Below are 18,745 nucleotides of genomic sequence, written 5' to 3'. Positions count from 1 at the left end.
CTTAATGTGTGAATTACCTTTTTTACCCTTTTCATTATGATATACATATATTATGTTATATTGCTTTCCTAATTTAGTGGAATTGGATTGAATTATTATTCCAATTTAGTGGGATTTGATTGGATTACTTTCCTAATTTAGTGGGATTTGGTATATTTAAATATGATTGATTACTTTTATTTTTTTCTATTATTTTTATATTTCAAATTGAATCGCATCAAACAATCATTATTCATGATTTTTTTGGTAATTTTAATATGACTGATTACTTTTATATTTCAATGATAATATTTTAGGAGTATGTAATGTTTATTAAATCGGTTTCAAGCTAAATTACGAATGGTCATGAAACGTTGAAATTGACATGGTAATTTAACCATGAAACGCTGATCACGATAACACCTATTTTGATAGTAATTTAAATTTCATGGAATAAGATCAATTAAAAATATGAGTACATTAATCAACCATATTTTTCATGAATACACCACGAAAAATCATGAATAACACATATTTTATTCATGAAAACACATGAATAAACATCCTCAACACATGAAATAACTAGTGCAATTATTTCCCAAAGCCCAAAAGTCCGAAGTTAATGGTCATGAAACGTTGAAATCAACATGGTAATTTAACTATGAAACGATGATCACGATAACACCTGTTTCGATGGTAATTTAACCATACTTCATGGAATAAGATCAATTAAAAACCGAATACATTAATCAACCATATTTTTCATGAATACACCATGAAAAATCATGAATAACACATATTTTATTCATGAAAACACATAAATAAACATCCTCAAACATGAACAACTAGTGCAATTATTTCCCAAAGCCCAAAAGTCCAAAGTTCTACACACCTACGATTGGAAACCAAGCCCAGAAGCAAGGCCCAAAATTACGGCCCATGATCATGTATTTCCTAACCCACGCCCTCATTCCTCATTTCAGTTTTCAGATTCAACAAAAAAAGACTCAGTTGAGTTCCATTCAATTCAGTTGAGTCCAATTGTCCGTTATGCTTCAGTACAAAAACGAACCCCATCGCCCCTGCATTCACGTTTACACAGTTTTGCGATGAATCCAAGTTTGCCTGCCTCTCTCTCTCTCTCTCTCTCTCTCTCTCTCTCTGATAGAGAATTCTCCATAACAAAAACCGACCGCCGAAGAGGATGAAGATGACAGTTTAGTGCCAAGGCCCAAGGGACGGACATGATCGGACGCCGAGGAAGAGGAACGCCGGAGATAGCGCCGAGTCAAAAGGGGACCCTAGAACTGATTGTGAACATGCCGTAGCGAAGCGATTGTCTGGAAGGAATGGATCCGGGTGCGACAGGGATAGGGGTTTTTGGTGTAACAAGATGATGGGGAGGAGGGAATTTATGGGGGAAGGATTGGGGGAGTAATTTTCAGGATTGAGAGAGGAGTTTTTGGGATTGGACTGTTAATTGTTAAGATTTCATCCTAAAATTCAGTTCTATAATATATATATATATATATATATATATATATATATATAGTATTGTAAATGTAAAGAGTAAGGGCAATTTTGGTACAAAAAAATGAGTTGAGGATGGAAAACATAACACTTTAAAATGATCGGAATGGATTTGTCAGAAGGGTTCTGAGGATGATTCTTTAAGTCTCCCAAATAAGAATGATGTTTGATATATTTTTTCGTCTTTATTGAATTATTTTTGCTTTTGGTCATAATTTTATACTTCTTAGACTCCTTTTGTTGTGACGGATGATTAATCCGAAACTTATTAGGCAAATCTAACAAAAATTTAGAAAATACTAACAAAACACACATATGAAAAAAGAAAAATTATTAATCAATCTGATATATGAAATACAAATAGATTAAAAAAAGATTAGATCGATCCAATAACTATGAGAGAGAGAGAGAGAGAGAGAGAGAGAGAGAGTGTGAGTGAGTTAGTCAAAGCATGAGAGAGAGGACAGTCAAGAGATGGTCGCGGTTTTTATGTGGTGATTTTTTTTCTCTTGCCTGTGGTGGGTCATGTTTGGGCCCGTTGGGTCATTGAGCTTGGTTCAATTGAGACCCAATTAAAATCCATTAGTAAATGAGTTAGATGTGTTTGGACTCATTTTAACCCAGCTAACAAATGAATTGAGTTGGGTCTATACATTAGTGGGTGAGTTTGAGTTGATTAGTGAATTTATGTTCAATTTGCCAAATGTTAATATATTGTAAACCAATGTGGGACTAAACACTCATTACCCTCAAAACTTTGGTTATTACAATAGCTATAGAGCATGTACACCAATTGATGTAAAATTTGAGCTAAAAATGCCAAATAGTATACATTTTGCTATCCATCATTTTTAACACTTCATCAATACTATCTATTTTACCTTTAATCTATTAAAATATTATTTTTTTCCTTTTTCAAATATTACTCCTACATATATTACCCAAATAGGAGTAATAAGTTTATATATACATATATACATACATATATCTGCGCGTGTTTACTATGTATACGGTCTCAAAACCCGAAACCCATTCTTACGATCTAGATGATTGCCGGCAGTGGACTGCGGTCGATTGGAACTTGCCAATTGCCATTGGAGGAGATCATGGGTTGATTGCCGTTTCAAACCCAGAATAAATTGAACTTCATCCCATTTTGTTGCAAATCATTTCACTTTGGTTTCTCGGGACGTTCCAATGCTGGACAAGTTGTTCCTGTTGAACGGCGTGTTCAATATCGGCGATTCAACGAGTTCAGCTGATGGGTTTCACCGATCAAAAACAAAGGAGAAAGGAGGGAGGAGTGAGAGAAAGAAAGAGACAATAAAAAAATGGGCTAACTATTTGCAACCATAAATTTTCTAAGTCTAACCCACTCTAAAATTACTGATTTTCGGACAAAAATGCCCTTTTAAAAAATGGACAAAAATACCCCCCAATAAAATGACATCGTTTTGAGTTCGATTTTGGTAAAAAAAACATTCCCACACCCTAAAATTATTACTCCTTCCGTCCCTTTTTAAGTGTCCTGTTTCGTAATTCCAACTTATTAAAAAGACATCATCATTATACCTTTCACATCAACTTTTTCCTCCACTTTCCCTACTTACCCATCATCATTACACTTTTACTCACTTACTTTTTAAAATGGAATCTACTTTTAGGAACAAAATAGACAATTCACCAACTTTTACCCACTAACTTTACAAAATGGACACTTATTAAGGGACAGCTCAAAATGAAATACCGGACTATAAATAAGGGACGGAGGGAGTATTACTTATCTTCTTCCCCAAAACATTCACACCACCACCACCAAACCCAAACCCTAGCTGTCGCCCCACCACCACTCATCTCCGGTGACGCCCCTCTCCGGTAAACCCCATCTGCGGTGAGGCCCATCTCCGGCAAACCCCATATCTATTAAGAACAAAAACTAATAAATAAAACCCCCAACCATCTCCGGCGAGACCCTATGGAACCGAGACATAGAGTCCAGAAGAAGATAATGGAGTAATATTCAGTCCCTACTTTTTGCCTTCATCACCAGCCTCAAACCCATGTAATTTCACCCAATTTCATACAACCCCCAACTATCTCTGGATTTTTATTTTTTTTCGAGATCCATCTCTTTTTGTTTGGAGAAACGGCCAAGAAGAGAGCAAACTTTTCACCCAGATTCATCCGTATTTTCTTCAGTCCCATCGCGCATTAGCAAAATACGTGATGTTAATCTTGCATTTCATGAATGCGTTATATGGAGCATGACGCATTTGGAATTTGCGTTTTTTGTGTTTTTAACAGTCAGAATCTGCATTTTTAAAAAAAAAAAAGAAGAAGACTGAAGATGCGTTATAAAGGGTTCGGATATTAGAATATGAATTTTGTAAACATTTTCAAGTTTTAAAATCTGAAATTTTTTAAAATTTTTAAGAAATGTGTACCCGAACATGTCGATTTTTTTTTTTGAAGGAGGTGGTGTTGGTGATGGTGGGACGCAACTGGTGGCAGTAATGGTGTAGCGATTATGGAGGTGGTGGTAGTGACGTGGTGTGGCGTTGTTGGGTGTGGTGGTGATGGGTTGGTGGTGTGGCGTTGGGTGTGGTGGTGATGGGCCGTTGGTGGTGTACAGAGAATAGGGAAAATGGGAAGAGAGGGAGAAGGGCAGAATGATGGTGGTGGTGGTGGTGTCGTCTGGTGGTTATGGAGGATTTGGTGGTGTGGCAAAAGAGAGGTTCAATTTTGGGGGAAAAAATTCGTTTTTGTTATGTAGGGGCAATTTTGGAAGTTTAGGAGAATTTTTGGGGTTGCATTTAGGAAATTGTTATAAGATCTGTGGGTTTGGCTTAGAACAAGCTACATTTAGAAAATTTGTGATTGCAAATAGCTCGCCCAAAAAAAGAAATGAATGTAAATAGTGCTTAGGTAAAAGTAGAGAAGCACTCTACATAAATGAATTTTACCTACCTTTTTACCTGGTGTAGCTGTGTGTTTTGAATTTTTTCTCTCCAAAGTAGCTAAAAAGGCATTTTATCTATATTGGTGTATTTGCTTTAAGCAAAGTACAGTAAAAATTTCAAAACACGATGTATGCTTCAAATACTACAAGTCAAAGACCATTCAAAAAGAATTGAATTACCTCGAGCACATGAAAGCTAGTATTTCAATTTTTTAGAACAAAACAGGACTTCTTTATGTTTTAATTAATCTACAATAGTTAATGTTAGTGGCATCCTATCATGTAAAGCTTATTATTATTATTCACTACAAGAAAACATGTAAGAGGTGGCGAAAAAATTTCATCTTCAAAGGGTCAGATTTCGTCTCCTAAGTCATTGGCGACGAAAATTTTCATTGCCAACTTTTGTCACTGAATGTTTGATGCAAAAGACCTTGGCGATGAATAACAAAATCATTGCCCATTTTTCATTTTGGTGATGAATTTTTGGTCGCCTATTTGGATGAATTTGCGACGAAAAATTTCGTTCTGTTGCCCATTTTTTTTGGTTGCCTATTTGTAATTTCATCGCTAAACTTCGAAAGTTTAAAAAAACAATATGAAATCCCTTACAGCTGCTACCTCTTTGCTTCCGCTAGGTTTCAAACCCAAAACCTCCAATCTAAAATATAAATCAAGAGTCGGAATAATAAACAAGTAATCAAAGTGATAATTGAAATAAATAATGAGCGAGACAATCACGTAACTTTCTATGAATGGGCCGTTGCCCTTAATCTTGTACGGCCAATAAATTAATTTTGTTGGCGGAAATCTTTATTTATAAAGAAAAATAATTGTATACAATTACTAGTAAGTCTAGACTTATTTTTATGAATTTAGATTGATTAATAACTAAATTAATTACATTAAATAGATAAAAATATTAAAATAATTAACATGACCTTAATAGGAGTCTTACGGTCCTACGCAATCTGATCGAGTATCAAAAATTGGGTCCGGAGGGTCGCAAGATTATTTTAAATAAAGATATTACTGAAAATTCCTGAAGTAAAATAATTAGGTAATAAATAAAATATGTTGAGGTTATCAAGGTATTATCTTAGGAGGGTAAAGAGTCTAAAAAAAATTATTCGGGCATTAATAACATGGTTTATAAGGTCGTAAAGTTGTTTCGATTGAAAAATTTGTAAGATAACTAATAAATAAATAATTAAATTAATTAATTAATATTAACAAGATATCATCTTTGAGGTGTAAGGAATCTAGGAAAAATAGTCCAGGTGTCAAAATGTTATTCGGAAGGTCGGAAAGTGGTTTCGAAAACTTTTTAAATAAATACGAATGGAATTTGCGTCTGGGAGTGCTGCCACAAGGTTTGACTTACCTTGCGGTTCAATTGCTAACTGCGAACTCGGCACTGGTTCTTGCGGCCCAAACCTTGCAGCCGTAAGGTTAAGTCCTGGTTTTGAAATTTTTTTGTTTTCTCCTACGGTTTGATACATGGGACCTATTGGGACTACGAGTTAGGCTTAAAAATGCGTAAATATACATAGAAAAGAGTTGGATAGGGTTATAATACCTTGGTTTGATTGAATTGATTCAAAATCCAAACTTTGAATTTTGAGGAAGAAGACTTCGGGTTTGATGACCGGGAGACCTTGGGATCAAATTGGATGATGTTTGGGGATGCTTGGAGTTGTGAGAAGTGATTGGAACGGTTGAATTGGGTTTCAGTTGAACACAACTATGAAACCTACTTTCTCTCTTAAACTTTATCTCTCTAAAACTCCATAGTTTGGATCTCGAATTGACTATTGTTTTCTTCTCTTGTTTTTGACTCGGTGGAGTGTGGTGGTTGTAGTGGTGATCCCGTGGGTCAAGGGAGTAGGGTATTTATAGGCAAATTTTGGAAAGAGAGGATAAGATCACATTAATGGAAGTTAGGTTCTTTGGATTTGGAATGAATGAATTAGGGCCAAATTCAGGGTTAGAGAGAAAGCAGGGAATGAATATGAACGAATTGAATTCGGATTGTCTTGGGGATGAAGGAATTTTTTCGGTTTGCGTGAGGGGGAATGAACTTGGTTTTTCTTGGAGGGAAAGGAATAGAGAGAGTCATGGCTGGAAAGAGAGAGAGAGCTGTGGGAGGAAGAGGGGCTGCAGGAGGGAGGGAGGGACGGGAGATGCATGCACGTGTATATATTTATTAGTAATTATAAATGCATGCATGTGTGTGTGTGTATATATATATATATATATATATATATATATAATAAAACCGCTCAATATTTGAATCACTAGCGAATGTCTGTGCCTGAAGGCACGGCTCGAACATTCAGCACACGCAAATTAAAACTAAACAACAAATTTTACCAACTAAGACGCATAGAACAAACTCAAGCGCATAAATCTTGATCGGATCAAAAAACACCATCCAAAACACCGATGAAAATAAAAAATAATATACTTTAATGAAGATGCGTGCCTCAAGGAGACATCTAAAAGGAGAACATGAAACATATCAAGACTAAAAATCTTCAAGCATATTGTTCCTTTTGAGCTTCGAGACTTCTCGATCACAACCCTAAAAAAGAATGATATGTCAACAGAAGCCCAGTTAGTACGCCAAGTTATTTGTTTAACGGATGATATATGATAACAGAGGAAAATTAAATTATAATACTTTACAACTCGTTGTACCTGGTATGATAAAGCAAACTACAGTAGGACTTCAGGGTAAACAATATTGGTAATGGAATCTATTTTTTCTTCAGGGAGAAAGATAGTTATACGGTCAAAAGATTTGCACCTTGATAATGCCACATATAATTGCCCATGACTAAATACAGGTGTGCGCAAATCGACTCCAACGAATTTGACAGATTGTCCTTGTGATTTGTTAATAATCATAGCATATGCCAAACGAACTAGAAATTGACGCATTGTCATATGAAAAGGAAAATCTGAAGATGGTGATAAAGATATTCTTGGTATGATGGCCAATTTGTCAAATTGTTCACCTGTTAAAATCTTGACTTCAATAATACTGGAGCCGCACCTGACAACCATCATCCTTGTGCCATTACAAAGCCCATCTTTTGGGGCAATATTTCTTAACAATATTATAGGGCAACCCACTTTCAACTAGAGCTTAAAAGGCAGTAGCCCAGTAGGATCTAATGAGTTAAGATACTTGTTGGGATACCGGTTAGTGATGCTTCTATCCATTCCGTCATCCTCAGACATTTTATCTGCAGCTAGATAAGTGTATCTATTTCCTGGAAAAATATTTAGTGCAGTACCATTTATAGCATTCACGTCATCATTCTGAGCAGAGAGAATCGTGCGTTCAGTTAAAAATGTTGGGGTTGATGTATTTGTCACATCCAGTTGAGGATAAACTCTCGACAATAATTCATTTAGATTTTGACATCTACCTATTGTCGATGGAAGGTGTACCACTTCTTGAGGGTTTGTTCCAACCTAAAAAAATATTGAAGCATAAATCAATAATCAAACAAAAGTGCGAAGAATTACTGATTCATTAAAAAAATAATCAACGTCAAGAATGATCAAAATTATTATGCAATATTACCTCCATTAAGAAATTTGAGAAAGTAACATTTTCAGGATCTATCGTATTCAATCGCATGTTCAAATTCAGTGTCAAGATACATATATCATCCCATAGATCAGAGCGCCTAAGTGATGCGTGATAAGCACCTAAGATTGTTTGATCGTGGTGCTTAAGTCCGTTAGTTAGAAGTGTTTTTAGTTATTATTTGTCGCTTTTATTCAATATTGCTCGTAAGGTAGTTTGTTAAGTGTTTCAGGCAAAATGCCCTTAAAAGACGTATTTTGATTGCAAAGCCAACCCCCAAGTTAGTTCAAGTATCATCGCTCGGTGGAACTTGTGCCAAAGTGACCAAAGAACGAAGGCGAGAAGCGTCGGGCAAGCCAGTGGTCTTCGGGTGTCAAGTTCTGGAGGCTAGCTTTCCTTTCTGAAGATAAGCTCTGCGTATCGATACGCGTTGGTTAATTGGGCAGGCAGAGAGTCCCATATCGATACGGCCATAAACCGTATCGATACGGGAGCGTTACGGGAAATTGGTCTCTTCAGCTTAACGATGTAGTATCGATACTTTGCATAATCTATATCAATACGGAGAGCTCTCAGCCAGATATTTTGTTACTTTTTGGACTTTCCATTTATGGAATACTTGCCTTTAATATTATGTTTTTTAGATATTTGATGAGAGAGAAACCCATTGTGTATAAATAAGGCTTCATCTCTCTCTTTTGTATCTAGCTCATTATTAACCTTAGTTTTTCCTCCATTAATGTTCTTTTAAGCTTTTCAAGAGTAATTTCCATAAAACTCAAGTAAGTTTGTTCTCGTTTGTTAATTTCTCGTTAATTAAAGTTGTTCGTACGACTTGGATCCTTTATAATATCAAGTTTGTTTTCGTTTTTATCGGTTAAAAATCATGTCTCGTTTTTATGCTTTCTTCTATGCTTTAGCTATGTGTGAGTAGTCGATAGGCCAAGTCTCGGGGTAATCTTTCCCGAGTACTTAGGTGGTTACTTGGTTCTCAAGTCCTCAAGCTTAAAATCATAATTTTCGGAATGGAGCTTAACTTGCATTTTTGGTCTAAACAAGGGGTGTTAACTCCTTGGTAAGATGTTTAGCAAAGCAATCTTGGCAAAAAGCTTACCGAGGGCTCGTGGCCTCCTATGTGTTCGACAAATATTAAAAACAAGTTGGTTCATCTCCGTTTAATCACATCTTTCGTCAAACGAAGTCATTAAAGCTAAATCCTCCGAGCGTGAGCACGCGGTCGTGACTCTCGCCTGAGTTATAATCGAGAACCGGTAACGGCTAAAGTCAAGGGTTAGACGATCCCTAGACTTGCCTCTTTTAAGTTAATTAAGCATTTTCCTAGTCTTTTGCCTTGGCAATTTTCACCGTTTCAAAGCATCACCAAGTTGGCCGTCTTGAACGCTGCATTCTACCATTTTATCCTACAATCCGATTAAGCTATCTTGCGAATTCCCTGTGGTACGATCCCGGTCTTACCGATTTATTATGCTACCGACGACCTAGCCCTACGCTTGGGATTTTTCTCAACCTTATTTGAAGGCGAGGTTTGAAGGCTAAGCAATGCGTTAACAATTTCCTCACGAACTCCTTTAGGTACAACTGGTAAAATTTGATGAAAATCCCCCCCAAGCACTACGGTGATACCCCCAAATGGTTTAGGATTGTCACGTAATGTGCGGTCAACTGCTTCAACTCAATATTTATGTTGCATAGTAACTTCATCCCATATTATCAATTTTGTTTCTCTAAATAACTCTGCTTGTAGAGATTGCTTGGTAAATCCGCAGACAGAATTTTCTAACACATCTAATGGGATGGCAAACGTTGAGTGTGCAGTGCGACCTCCTTCCAATAACAGAGAAGCAATTCCGGATGAAGCAATAGTAACCACTACATGCCCGAGACTACGACATTTTTGTGCAATGGTGTTATACAAAAACGTCTTTCCTGTGCCAGCACCCCCATTCAAAAAGAAAGTAGTTCCGTTATTTCCAAAGGCAGAGCAAATAATGGCATCATAAGCATTGCGTTGATCAATGTTAAAGCGACCGATATTTGTTTCTGTATTTGCCTGTTGTGCTTGGATTTGAAGTTGTCGATGTTCCAAAATCAATCTGTTACCAACAATTATGCTCCAATTTTCGATAGGTTGCGGCATAGGTGGGAAGTCATGTAAATTCTTACATGTTTCTTCAAGCATCTGATTGAGAGGATACAAACCATAATCTTCAATATGAGTCTCGGTTGGATTAGGAATGGCAAATAACATGCGAATTTTGTGCTCGAGGTCATCACATATATTTATAAAAAATCGCTTCCATAATTCCAACGGTTGCAGTGGTGAGCACTGTGTAAGAATAACACAAAACAATCTCCTCAACTGATACCCAGTCTTCATTATTGCAGCCTCTTGAAGACATTGAACCCATTCATCATCATCTTCCAACAGCCCTCTAGCAACACATGCCGACTTAAAAATATCATAAACAACATTGTCTACTGTGCCCAAGTCTTTATAAGATTTTGGTCCTTTGACAATAGTCAATAGCAAACACAAATAAAATTTCTCACCACAATTAGGGCTGGCAAAGTACATTCTTCCGATGATCCAAACTTTCTTGGTGTCCACACATTGTTTGTCCTATCCCAAACAAAATACTGTGGAAATTCTTGATAAGTATAGTGTGTAGAATTAGGGTTGGCAGCGTACCACGGAAAAAAAAATCCAGTTAGAGTTAACTTTTCTACTGCAGCTCTAGCAATAATGTCTTCCAATGATTCTTTGGGATTGAAATTAACGCAATGCATTCCAAGTAAATGAAGAGCGAGTCGGGTAACCGTTGGAACCTCTTCGTGCATATGATGACCGAATAAATGCCAAGCAGCTTCTGGTGGTCCAATATACCCTCCATCAAGGTATTGCTTAATTTCATTAGCTGATCCCAACACCATTGTTGTCCGATCGTAACCCTTGTAAATATACTTGTGAATGTATTTTACACATCTCATCCCAGCACAAACTTCTACATTAATATGACAATTGAACATTTTGGATAGATGAGGATTATATGGCACGACATCCCTGTTGTCAACTTCGTGCCCCCTGACAATATACCCTTGCCCATCATTATGACGACAATAGATGGGATATCCATTTTCGTCCATGGTGGTGGTTTCTACAAAGTCGCGAGGGTACCTCTTAGTGTATTTTCCATTTTCCATGCAAGATGCATGTGGATTTCGAGCACTGCATGATGGCCCATGTCCCATACAACTCTTGACCGTTTCGAACAGTTCAAGATCATCTTCTGAATTTGAAAATTCAGCACAAACTAACTGGTCAACTTGAGCGCAAGTACGGATTTTATCCCCACCTTTAAGAAAGAATAGTACATGCATATGTGGGAGACCACGTTTTTGAAATTCAATAGTGTATACATGGGCAATTTTTTGACCAAACACTTTATCTTTCTCAACCTCCTTCATCAAAGCCTTTCTCTTTAACTCAAAAACACGGGCAACCAAATCAGGATGGTCAACAGCGGTTTGATGAGGCAATAGAGCTGAAGTAATTTTCGGCCATTTGGGATTTGCAGTCATCGTGAGGAAAATATCAGGGTGATGGTTATATCTCGTGATAGCCATTGAATCTTGAAATATCTCAAACATATGTCTTGGGCTACCAGTGAATGAAGATGGCAAAATAAACCTTTGACCAATTTGATCAGGGTTCAAGCCATCAGGACCAATATCAGTCAAATCCTGGTATAGAGAAGAACGAAGTCTCGCCTGATTAAGCTTATAGTATGTCAATCGATTCTGCTCAGTTGCGCCCAAGCATCTACCAAGAACTCCTAAAATAATTTTTCTCCTCTCAAAATGGCTGAATACTCTGTTGTATGCTCAAATAAACGGTAACTATAAAAATCCATTTGAGTTAGTCGCTCTGTCGCAGGTCAATTATTTTTCACATCCCACTGTTTCATCTTAGGTTCCCATCTAAGCTCTCCATGTGGGAATAGCAAGACGTAGTGTAATGGCAAATACGCTGGGTGACATTTTTTAATTTGCATCAATTGATTATCTCCTCTCAAATGCAAGATGATATCCTCATGCCGCTGGCTTTAGAACCATCTCCTGGTATAACTACCGCAATCTCATCTGCCGTTGGTAGATTATACGTTCGTCGATCTTTTGACGAACTATAGTGAAAATGGGCTGGTAGAGTTTGTCTCGCCACGTCCAGTTGATCCAGAATTGCATATGCTTGACGAAATTTATCCACAAATGGATTAACTTGCAATAGAGTTTCTTGGATAGTTTCTAGTACATCCCTTCTCAACTGCTCATTGTTACGATTCTGGACTTCCAACGCTGAAGTAGGATAAAAAATATACAGTTGTGCATACTTTGCATCTTTTCCATGTTGTGGCAGTAGTGAACCTACTCGATGCCGCAATTCCCCATGGATAGTGAAAGATGTAGGACCGCTTCCAGCTGGCACTCGTGGATCCAATGTAGCACCAAGACTGGTGAAAGCATTGGTTGCATTGTACCCTCGAGCATGCTTTCGAAATGATTTTGATCGGTCATCATCCCCATCATACAATGCTCGAATTGGCATTAGGGGTGTACGAAGTGTATGTAGCCTGACCTTTCCTTGCAAACAGCAAGTGCCGAATAAGGGACGACTTCTAGAAGATTTTGTCAATCTCTCATCCATCCAATGTAGGGCTTTACAATTTGTACATTCAATATCCATCTTGCCAAGATAATGCCTTCCTAAATTGTTGTGAGCTCTGCTAGGTCCCTCTAAATTCATGGGCATTTCCACTTCGTCATCCAATCCGTCCTCACAACATAGTTCCACTTGGTCGGTAAGAGTAGGCCTTCAAAATTAAGAAATATTCGTTGGGAAAAATACGGGTATTTCGAAGATGTTAAAATCTGGGAGATGCAATCGTCCAAAACAAAGGCTTACCGATTCGTGTGCAGGGGGGAAGATGTGTTTAGCATGAAGGACGGAGACATGGAAGTTTGTGCAACCCTTTGTCGCTTTTTTGCAGATTGAGTGACATTTGATCCCTGTCCGAAGCAATTGAGAGGACGACGATTGGGTGTTATAGAAGGAGAGTTCACATGTGGGATTGGTCCTGAACATTCCCTGGTTTGATCTATTTGCGACCGTTGTCCCGATTGAATTCTCTCTCGGTCTCGTCGTGGACGATGGGCCAATGTTGCTTTTGATATCATATTACCGCTGGTTACCTAGAATATCATTTTTCCGTCAATTTTATCTTCATTGGAATGGGGTAGTGATGTTTGGGTATTACTTTCAACCCTCCTTACTTTTATAGAAGAGTATTGATAAGTTTAAAACCAGTACTCCTTATAAAAGTAGAAGTACCACTACCACATTAGCAAGTTCATTGGAAAGGGGTATCGATATTTTTTTTTCTAATGAAAAATCTATATAATGTGGGTCAACGTGTGATACCTGTGATCGAGTTTTCCTTTCCACTGCATACGTATGTTGCCTTCCCTTTTCTAGCCATTGCTTCTAGTCTTTGTATTTCCTATTAAAAGATATGTATAATGTATTAGGGTTACTAAATAGGATTTGCAGGAAAATTCGTATTTGTATGGCGACTTACCTCGTGAACATGGACGGCAATGTTGCTATCTCGGAGAGGTTGAACCTTTACGTATCAAGTCAATTGAGAAATAGCACCAATTAAAAAGCATTGTTAGAAGATGTAAATAGTCGACAATGTTTTTGATTCATAAGAGTCTTAAAAAGTAGTAGTACCACACTATCTATCAAACTGTACTCCTTAAAAAAGTAGCAGTACCACATTAGCAAGTTGATTGGAAAGGGGTCGATGTTTTTTTTGTCTATTGAAAAATCTATATAATGTGGGTCAACGTGTGATACCTGTGAGTTTTCGTTTCCATTGCATATGTACGTTGCCTTCTTTTTTCTAGCCATTATTTCTACTCTTTGTATTTCCTGTTAAAAGATACGTATAATGTATAAGGGTTACTAAATAGGATTTGCAGAAAAATCTGTATTTGTATGGCCACTTACCTCGTGAACATGGACGGCAATGTTGCTGTCTCGGAAAGGTTGAACCTTTACGTATCAAGCCAATTGAGAAATAATTATTATTAAAAAGCATGGTTAGAAGATATAGATAATTGACCTTTTTTTTTTCCGTGATTCATTGGAGTCTTACATTTGGATTTGGCAAGTGTTGTTCTGATCTCGAGCAATGCTTTGCTTTAAAATTCGTTCTCGGTCTCATCGTGCACGTTGTGCAAGTGATGCTTTTGATAGCTCTTTACCATTTTGTGCCTAAAGTATGTAGAAGCAATTCTTATGAATTATTTTTGTAATCCCAATACTCCAAACAAAATTAAAACACTATCAAACTGTAGTTTAGTTAGTTGACTTCCGATGTTTTTTTCAAAAGAAAATAGAAGATATGCTTAAAGGTGATACCTGTGAATCTTCCTCTCCATTGCCCACATGTGTTGCCTTCTCTTTCCTAGCCATTGCCTTTAAGTTCCTCCAATCCCAAGATTGAAAGATGCCTAACACTAGGGAAAGAACCCAAAAGATTGGGATAAGCTAATTTGATATAAATAGTAAAAGGGTTACGGATAATGAAAAATGATACCCAAAAATCTCATTCCAACATTTCAATATTAATTTTAATTGAGCGGAAGCCTTATTAAACTTAAAGGCACGACGGGGGTGGTATTATTCCCTCAGAATCAGTCAAGAACTAATACTACACTTGCAAGAATAGAACGCAAATAGCAAAGCACCCAGTTTCACTAAACTTACTAACAAAAGACAACCAAGTAATTGATTGAGCTGGCGACAATTCAGCAGCCATGGTGAAACGTTTCAACTTCACATAGCCGATTAGCGTTCTAACTGTCCCTAACCCAATTGTTCAAGTTCAGCAATTCACTAAATTCTAAGATGCTTCTGGTCCTCTTTTTCAAACACGTTAAAGTAACAACTAAGAATATAGTTGCAAGCTTCCAAGTGAAATAGCAACAAACTCGGGCTCATGAAGTTAAATTTTTGGTTGGTTGAGACATTTAAAAGTTGATTATAATACGGGTTTTAGACAAATCCATAATCTTCAATATGAGCCTCAGTTGGATTAGGAATGGCAAAAATGTGCGAATTTTATGCGCAAGATCATCACATCTATTTATAGAAAATCATTTTCACAATTCCAACGGTTGCAGTGGTGAGCATTGTGTAAGAATAATATGTTTGGCGCACATTAAGTTCCTAGCGGAACGGATAGAAGGATATGCCCCATATCAAATCCTTCGATGTTTGAACCCCTTGCATGAGAATTGAGAAAAAAATTCAGCTGAAAAAATTTGTGAACTGAAAATAATCGTGATTTGAACTTACCTCACTACCCAAGAGACTAAATTGTTACCATCATGGATTTTCCAGGAAAAGGTGAAAACATTGCACTACTGTGCCAAACATTGCCCAGCATGCATCAAATATGTCAAAAGTATCTATAAATTAGCACAATACACTTTATCAGGAAATGGTGGACTTGATAAATTGACGTGGTACTGAAACATGAGTTAATACCAACCAATCTCGTCTCATAAATATAAGGAAGAGAAAATTAGAAAAACACAGAAAATCTAAAGGCACGGCTCAAACATATGTGATTCCATCCAATCCAAAAAAAAAAAACATGTTAATAATACCTCAAATTTAAGCTCGACAATTTCTCTAAATATATTTTTGCTAATCTTTCTTGCAGTAAAATATTAGAAAGCAAGAAGAAGGTAGAAGAAAACAACAAAGTTAGGATTAACGTAAAAGATCCAAGGTTGTCAAAAAAATTAAAACTATTCTCTCTCACACTCATAATTTTTCTCCCAATTTTCGGTAAAACTAACCCAATTGTTCAAAGAAAAGATCGAACTTGCATAAGAACTGAAAAAAATCATTCGATGTTGAATCCCTTGCCATTGCTAAACCCAATTTTCGGCAAAAGAAACGCAATATGAGTAAAAATCGTTCAAGAGAAAAATCGATCTTGCATGAGAACTAAAAAAAATCCTTCGATGTTTGAATCTCTTGCATGAGAACTGAGAAAAAAATTCAAAAATCGAACTTACCTCACTATCGGGAATGGTCATTCAATTCAGAAGTTGGAAAACGTGAAAAAACGTATGCCTATGAAAAAAAATCGTTTGTTGGTTTCCACGTATGCTTGTGTAAAATCGTTTGTTGGAAAATCATTCAAGCAGCAGGTTATCTACTAATCGTTCGCTCAGAAAGTCATTTGTGAAAAAAATTAAATCAATCTTTGCATGAGAAGTGAAGGTTTATTCGGCTAGGTAAATTGTAGGTTTCCTTTCCTTTAGTTCGGAAATTTTGGTAATTATGGTAACATTTTATCCCGAATGATTAGTAGAAGTTTAAATCACCCAAAATCTCACATTCGTTATAGGTTTCCATGAATGATTCCATTTTTTCGGCTAGGTTAATAGAAGTTTAAATGAAATCTTAAATCTAATGTGATAATCCCATCCTCCCAAAATCTCGGCATCTAGCAATACGTGATTGAGATTATAAAGGAATCATTCCATACATGGTTCTGATTATAAAAGAATCTTAAATCTTATGTGATAAAGGAATGTCGAGATTTGCAAACAATTTGTCGGCTAGGTTAATAGTATATTGCTAGGTTTTCTATCTTGTAATCTCAGCCGTTTAAAAAATGTGTACCAATCTAATGGTTGAAAATATACGGATTCAAAAACCACCCTGTCATATTATATAGATATATAGATATGTACATAAATCTCATGGCCCAAATTTATCCCTCAAATCCTACAGTTGAGAAGATCAATTCTAGGGCTGGAAAATTATATTTTCAATCTTCTAACATTTCTTATTCCAACTCTCTTTTATTATGGAAAAATAGAAAGCAATAAAATTTCATTGCCAAAAAAAGAGCCTGATTTTGAAATAAGAAAGAGAAGTAATTTTTGAAACCTTAGCACTCTCTCCAAAGCAAGGCGAAATCTTCTCTAATTTTCATATCCCAACTCTCTTTTGTTATGGAAAGATAGAAAGTAATAAAATTTCATGTATAAAATTAGTGCAATGCAGATCGTAAACTAAACAAAAGGGTAAGAAATATTTTTGTTTATCGGTTGATCAATTTCAATTTTTTTAGTGTGTATGGTTTTTTTGTGAACTAAACAAATTAAAGGGTAAGAAAAAAATCTTCTCGTATAAATCAGCTTTGTTGGCGGAGGTGGTCAATAGTTTCGCAATTCATTTTAGTTGTATTCAAAAAGCATTGTGCTGTGCCTTCAGGCACGGGCAAACTCTAGCGTGTGTGTATATATTAGGCTAAAAAGAATTAGGAAATGAGTTCTTTTAATATTATTAAAGCCGTTATTGTTATTATTAATAAAAAAATTAGGGTTGTTACAGAAATGAGCAGTGTTAAATCTATTTTAATATAAAAAGGAAGAACACAAGTTTGGTGTCATCTTTATGAAAATCTTTATAATCATCGAAAAACCAACTCCTCCAAACCTTCTATTTTTAGGATGTTCTTGCGAGTATACTTTTCATTGACCATTATTGCCTTTTATAGTTCTAATATTTTACCACTTACCTTTGCTTTAATTTCCATTAACTACTGGGGCAAATTTGACAACGTGATTCCTCACCCCTGATCCCACGTTCTATTCAAATTCCATAACCAAATTGGACCGATCGAGTTTTCACCGCCATAATCTACTTACATATGTTAATCTTTTATAGTCTTCCTTTTTCCTTTAATTAGTTTCCTGCCTCGTGCACAGCATGAATGTTGTGCCCGTTGAAGAGAACGGGTTGGAAAATGGCAGAATGGTAAAAGAAGCTATTGAAGAACAGTCGGATAGTTTTTTGTAATGGAATAAGTTTTAAGTTGCAGGCATTGGAGTACTTATGCATACATAATATATTGATCAGGTAAAGTGGCACAGAGTTTGATGGATTACATGCAGATTTTACATCGTATTCACAGATGGCAAGGCAGTGTAACTTGAAGGATCAAAAGATTCATTAATAAAGTCAGACACCAAAGAATTTTAAGGATTTTGTTACTCATCCACATCCTTCTGGTAATTTCAGCTTCTGGCAATTAAACCAAGAGTCTTCAGTTTCATCAATCACAGCCGTATTTTGTGAAAGCATCTTTTGCATGTTGGCAATCTGCTAGAATTAAGGATATGATTTAGTCAATATTTGATTTGGTCAATATCCTTAATTGTGTAATCTTATTTTATGCCATAAGTGTAGAATATTTCCATGTAATCTTGTATTCTTTCCTTGTTAATGTTTGTACTATATATATTGTACAACTACGATGAATGGAATTATCAGAAAATTACTCCACAATTGTGTTTATTTTCATGGTATCAAAGCCACCTTCAATCTCCTTTTCTTAAACTCTAGGAATTGAAGTAGGTCCTGTATTCACAATTGTTGGTGTTTCTGTTCATATCATTCCGCTGCAAAATTTTCTTCTAGTGCCGTCATGGCTGAAGTAAGTGGTGCTAAATCACCAAAGAAGAACGAATCTTCGACTATTGTGTCTGGTCTCCATATGCAGGAA

The 18,745-nt window shown here is 36.4% G+C and overlaps 4 protein-coding genes across 4 annotated transcripts; all 4 read right to left on the bottom strand.

Annotated features, from left to right (window-relative positions):
* Nucleotides 1–6,765: 6,765 nt before the first annotated feature.
* LOC131321381 (uncharacterized) lies at nt 6,766–7,537 on the bottom strand. The gene is made up of 4 exons (XM_058352365.1): nt 7,278–7,537; nt 7,157–7,168; nt 6,936–7,052; nt 6,766–6,823 (listed from the first exon to the last, which is right to left on the bottom strand). The coding sequence occupies exons 1-4, from the start codon at nt 7,535–7,537 to the stop codon at nt 6,766–6,768; spliced, it is 447 nt and encodes a 148-aa protein (XP_058208348.1).
* On the bottom strand, nt 6,865–8,176 carry LOC131320952 (uncharacterized). The gene is made up of 2 exons (XM_058351885.1): nt 8,064–8,176; nt 6,865–7,951 (listed from the first exon to the last, which is right to left on the bottom strand). The coding sequence occupies exons 1-2, from the start codon at nt 8,118–8,120 to the stop codon at nt 7,613–7,615; spliced, it is 396 nt and encodes a 131-aa protein (XP_058207868.1). The 5' UTR covers nt 8,121–8,176; the 3' UTR covers nt 6,865–7,612.
* A 1,586-nt stretch (nt 8,177–9,762) lies between these two features.
* LOC131321380 (uncharacterized) lies at nt 9,763–12,128 on the bottom strand. Its single transcript, XM_058352364.1, has 3 exons — nt 12,117–12,128; nt 10,664–11,831; nt 9,763–10,580 (listed from the first exon to the last, which is right to left on the bottom strand). Exons 1-3 carry the CDS (start codon nt 12,126–12,128, stop codon nt 9,763–9,765), a joined length of 1,998 nt encoding a protein of 665 aa, XP_058208347.1.
* Nucleotides 11,980–14,288, bottom strand: LOC131320951 (uncharacterized). Its single transcript, XM_058351884.1, has 2 exons — nt 13,051–14,288; nt 11,980–12,958 (listed from the first exon to the last, which is right to left on the bottom strand). The coding sequence occupies exons 1-2, from the start codon at nt 13,320–13,322 to the stop codon at nt 12,160–12,162; spliced, it is 1,071 nt and encodes a 356-aa protein (XP_058207867.1). The 5' UTR covers nt 13,323–14,288; the 3' UTR covers nt 11,980–12,159.
* Nucleotides 14,289–18,745: the final 4,457 nt, after the last annotated feature.

Source organism: Rhododendron vialii, chromosome 3a, assembly GCF_030253575.1.
Source record: "Rhododendron vialii isolate Sample 1 chromosome 3a, ASM3025357v1".
In the NCBI taxonomy this organism is placed as follows: domain Eukaryota; kingdom Viridiplantae; phylum Streptophyta; class Magnoliopsida; order Ericales; family Ericaceae; genus Rhododendron; species Rhododendron vialii.
This window is presented reverse-complemented; position numbering and strand designations above follow the sequence as displayed.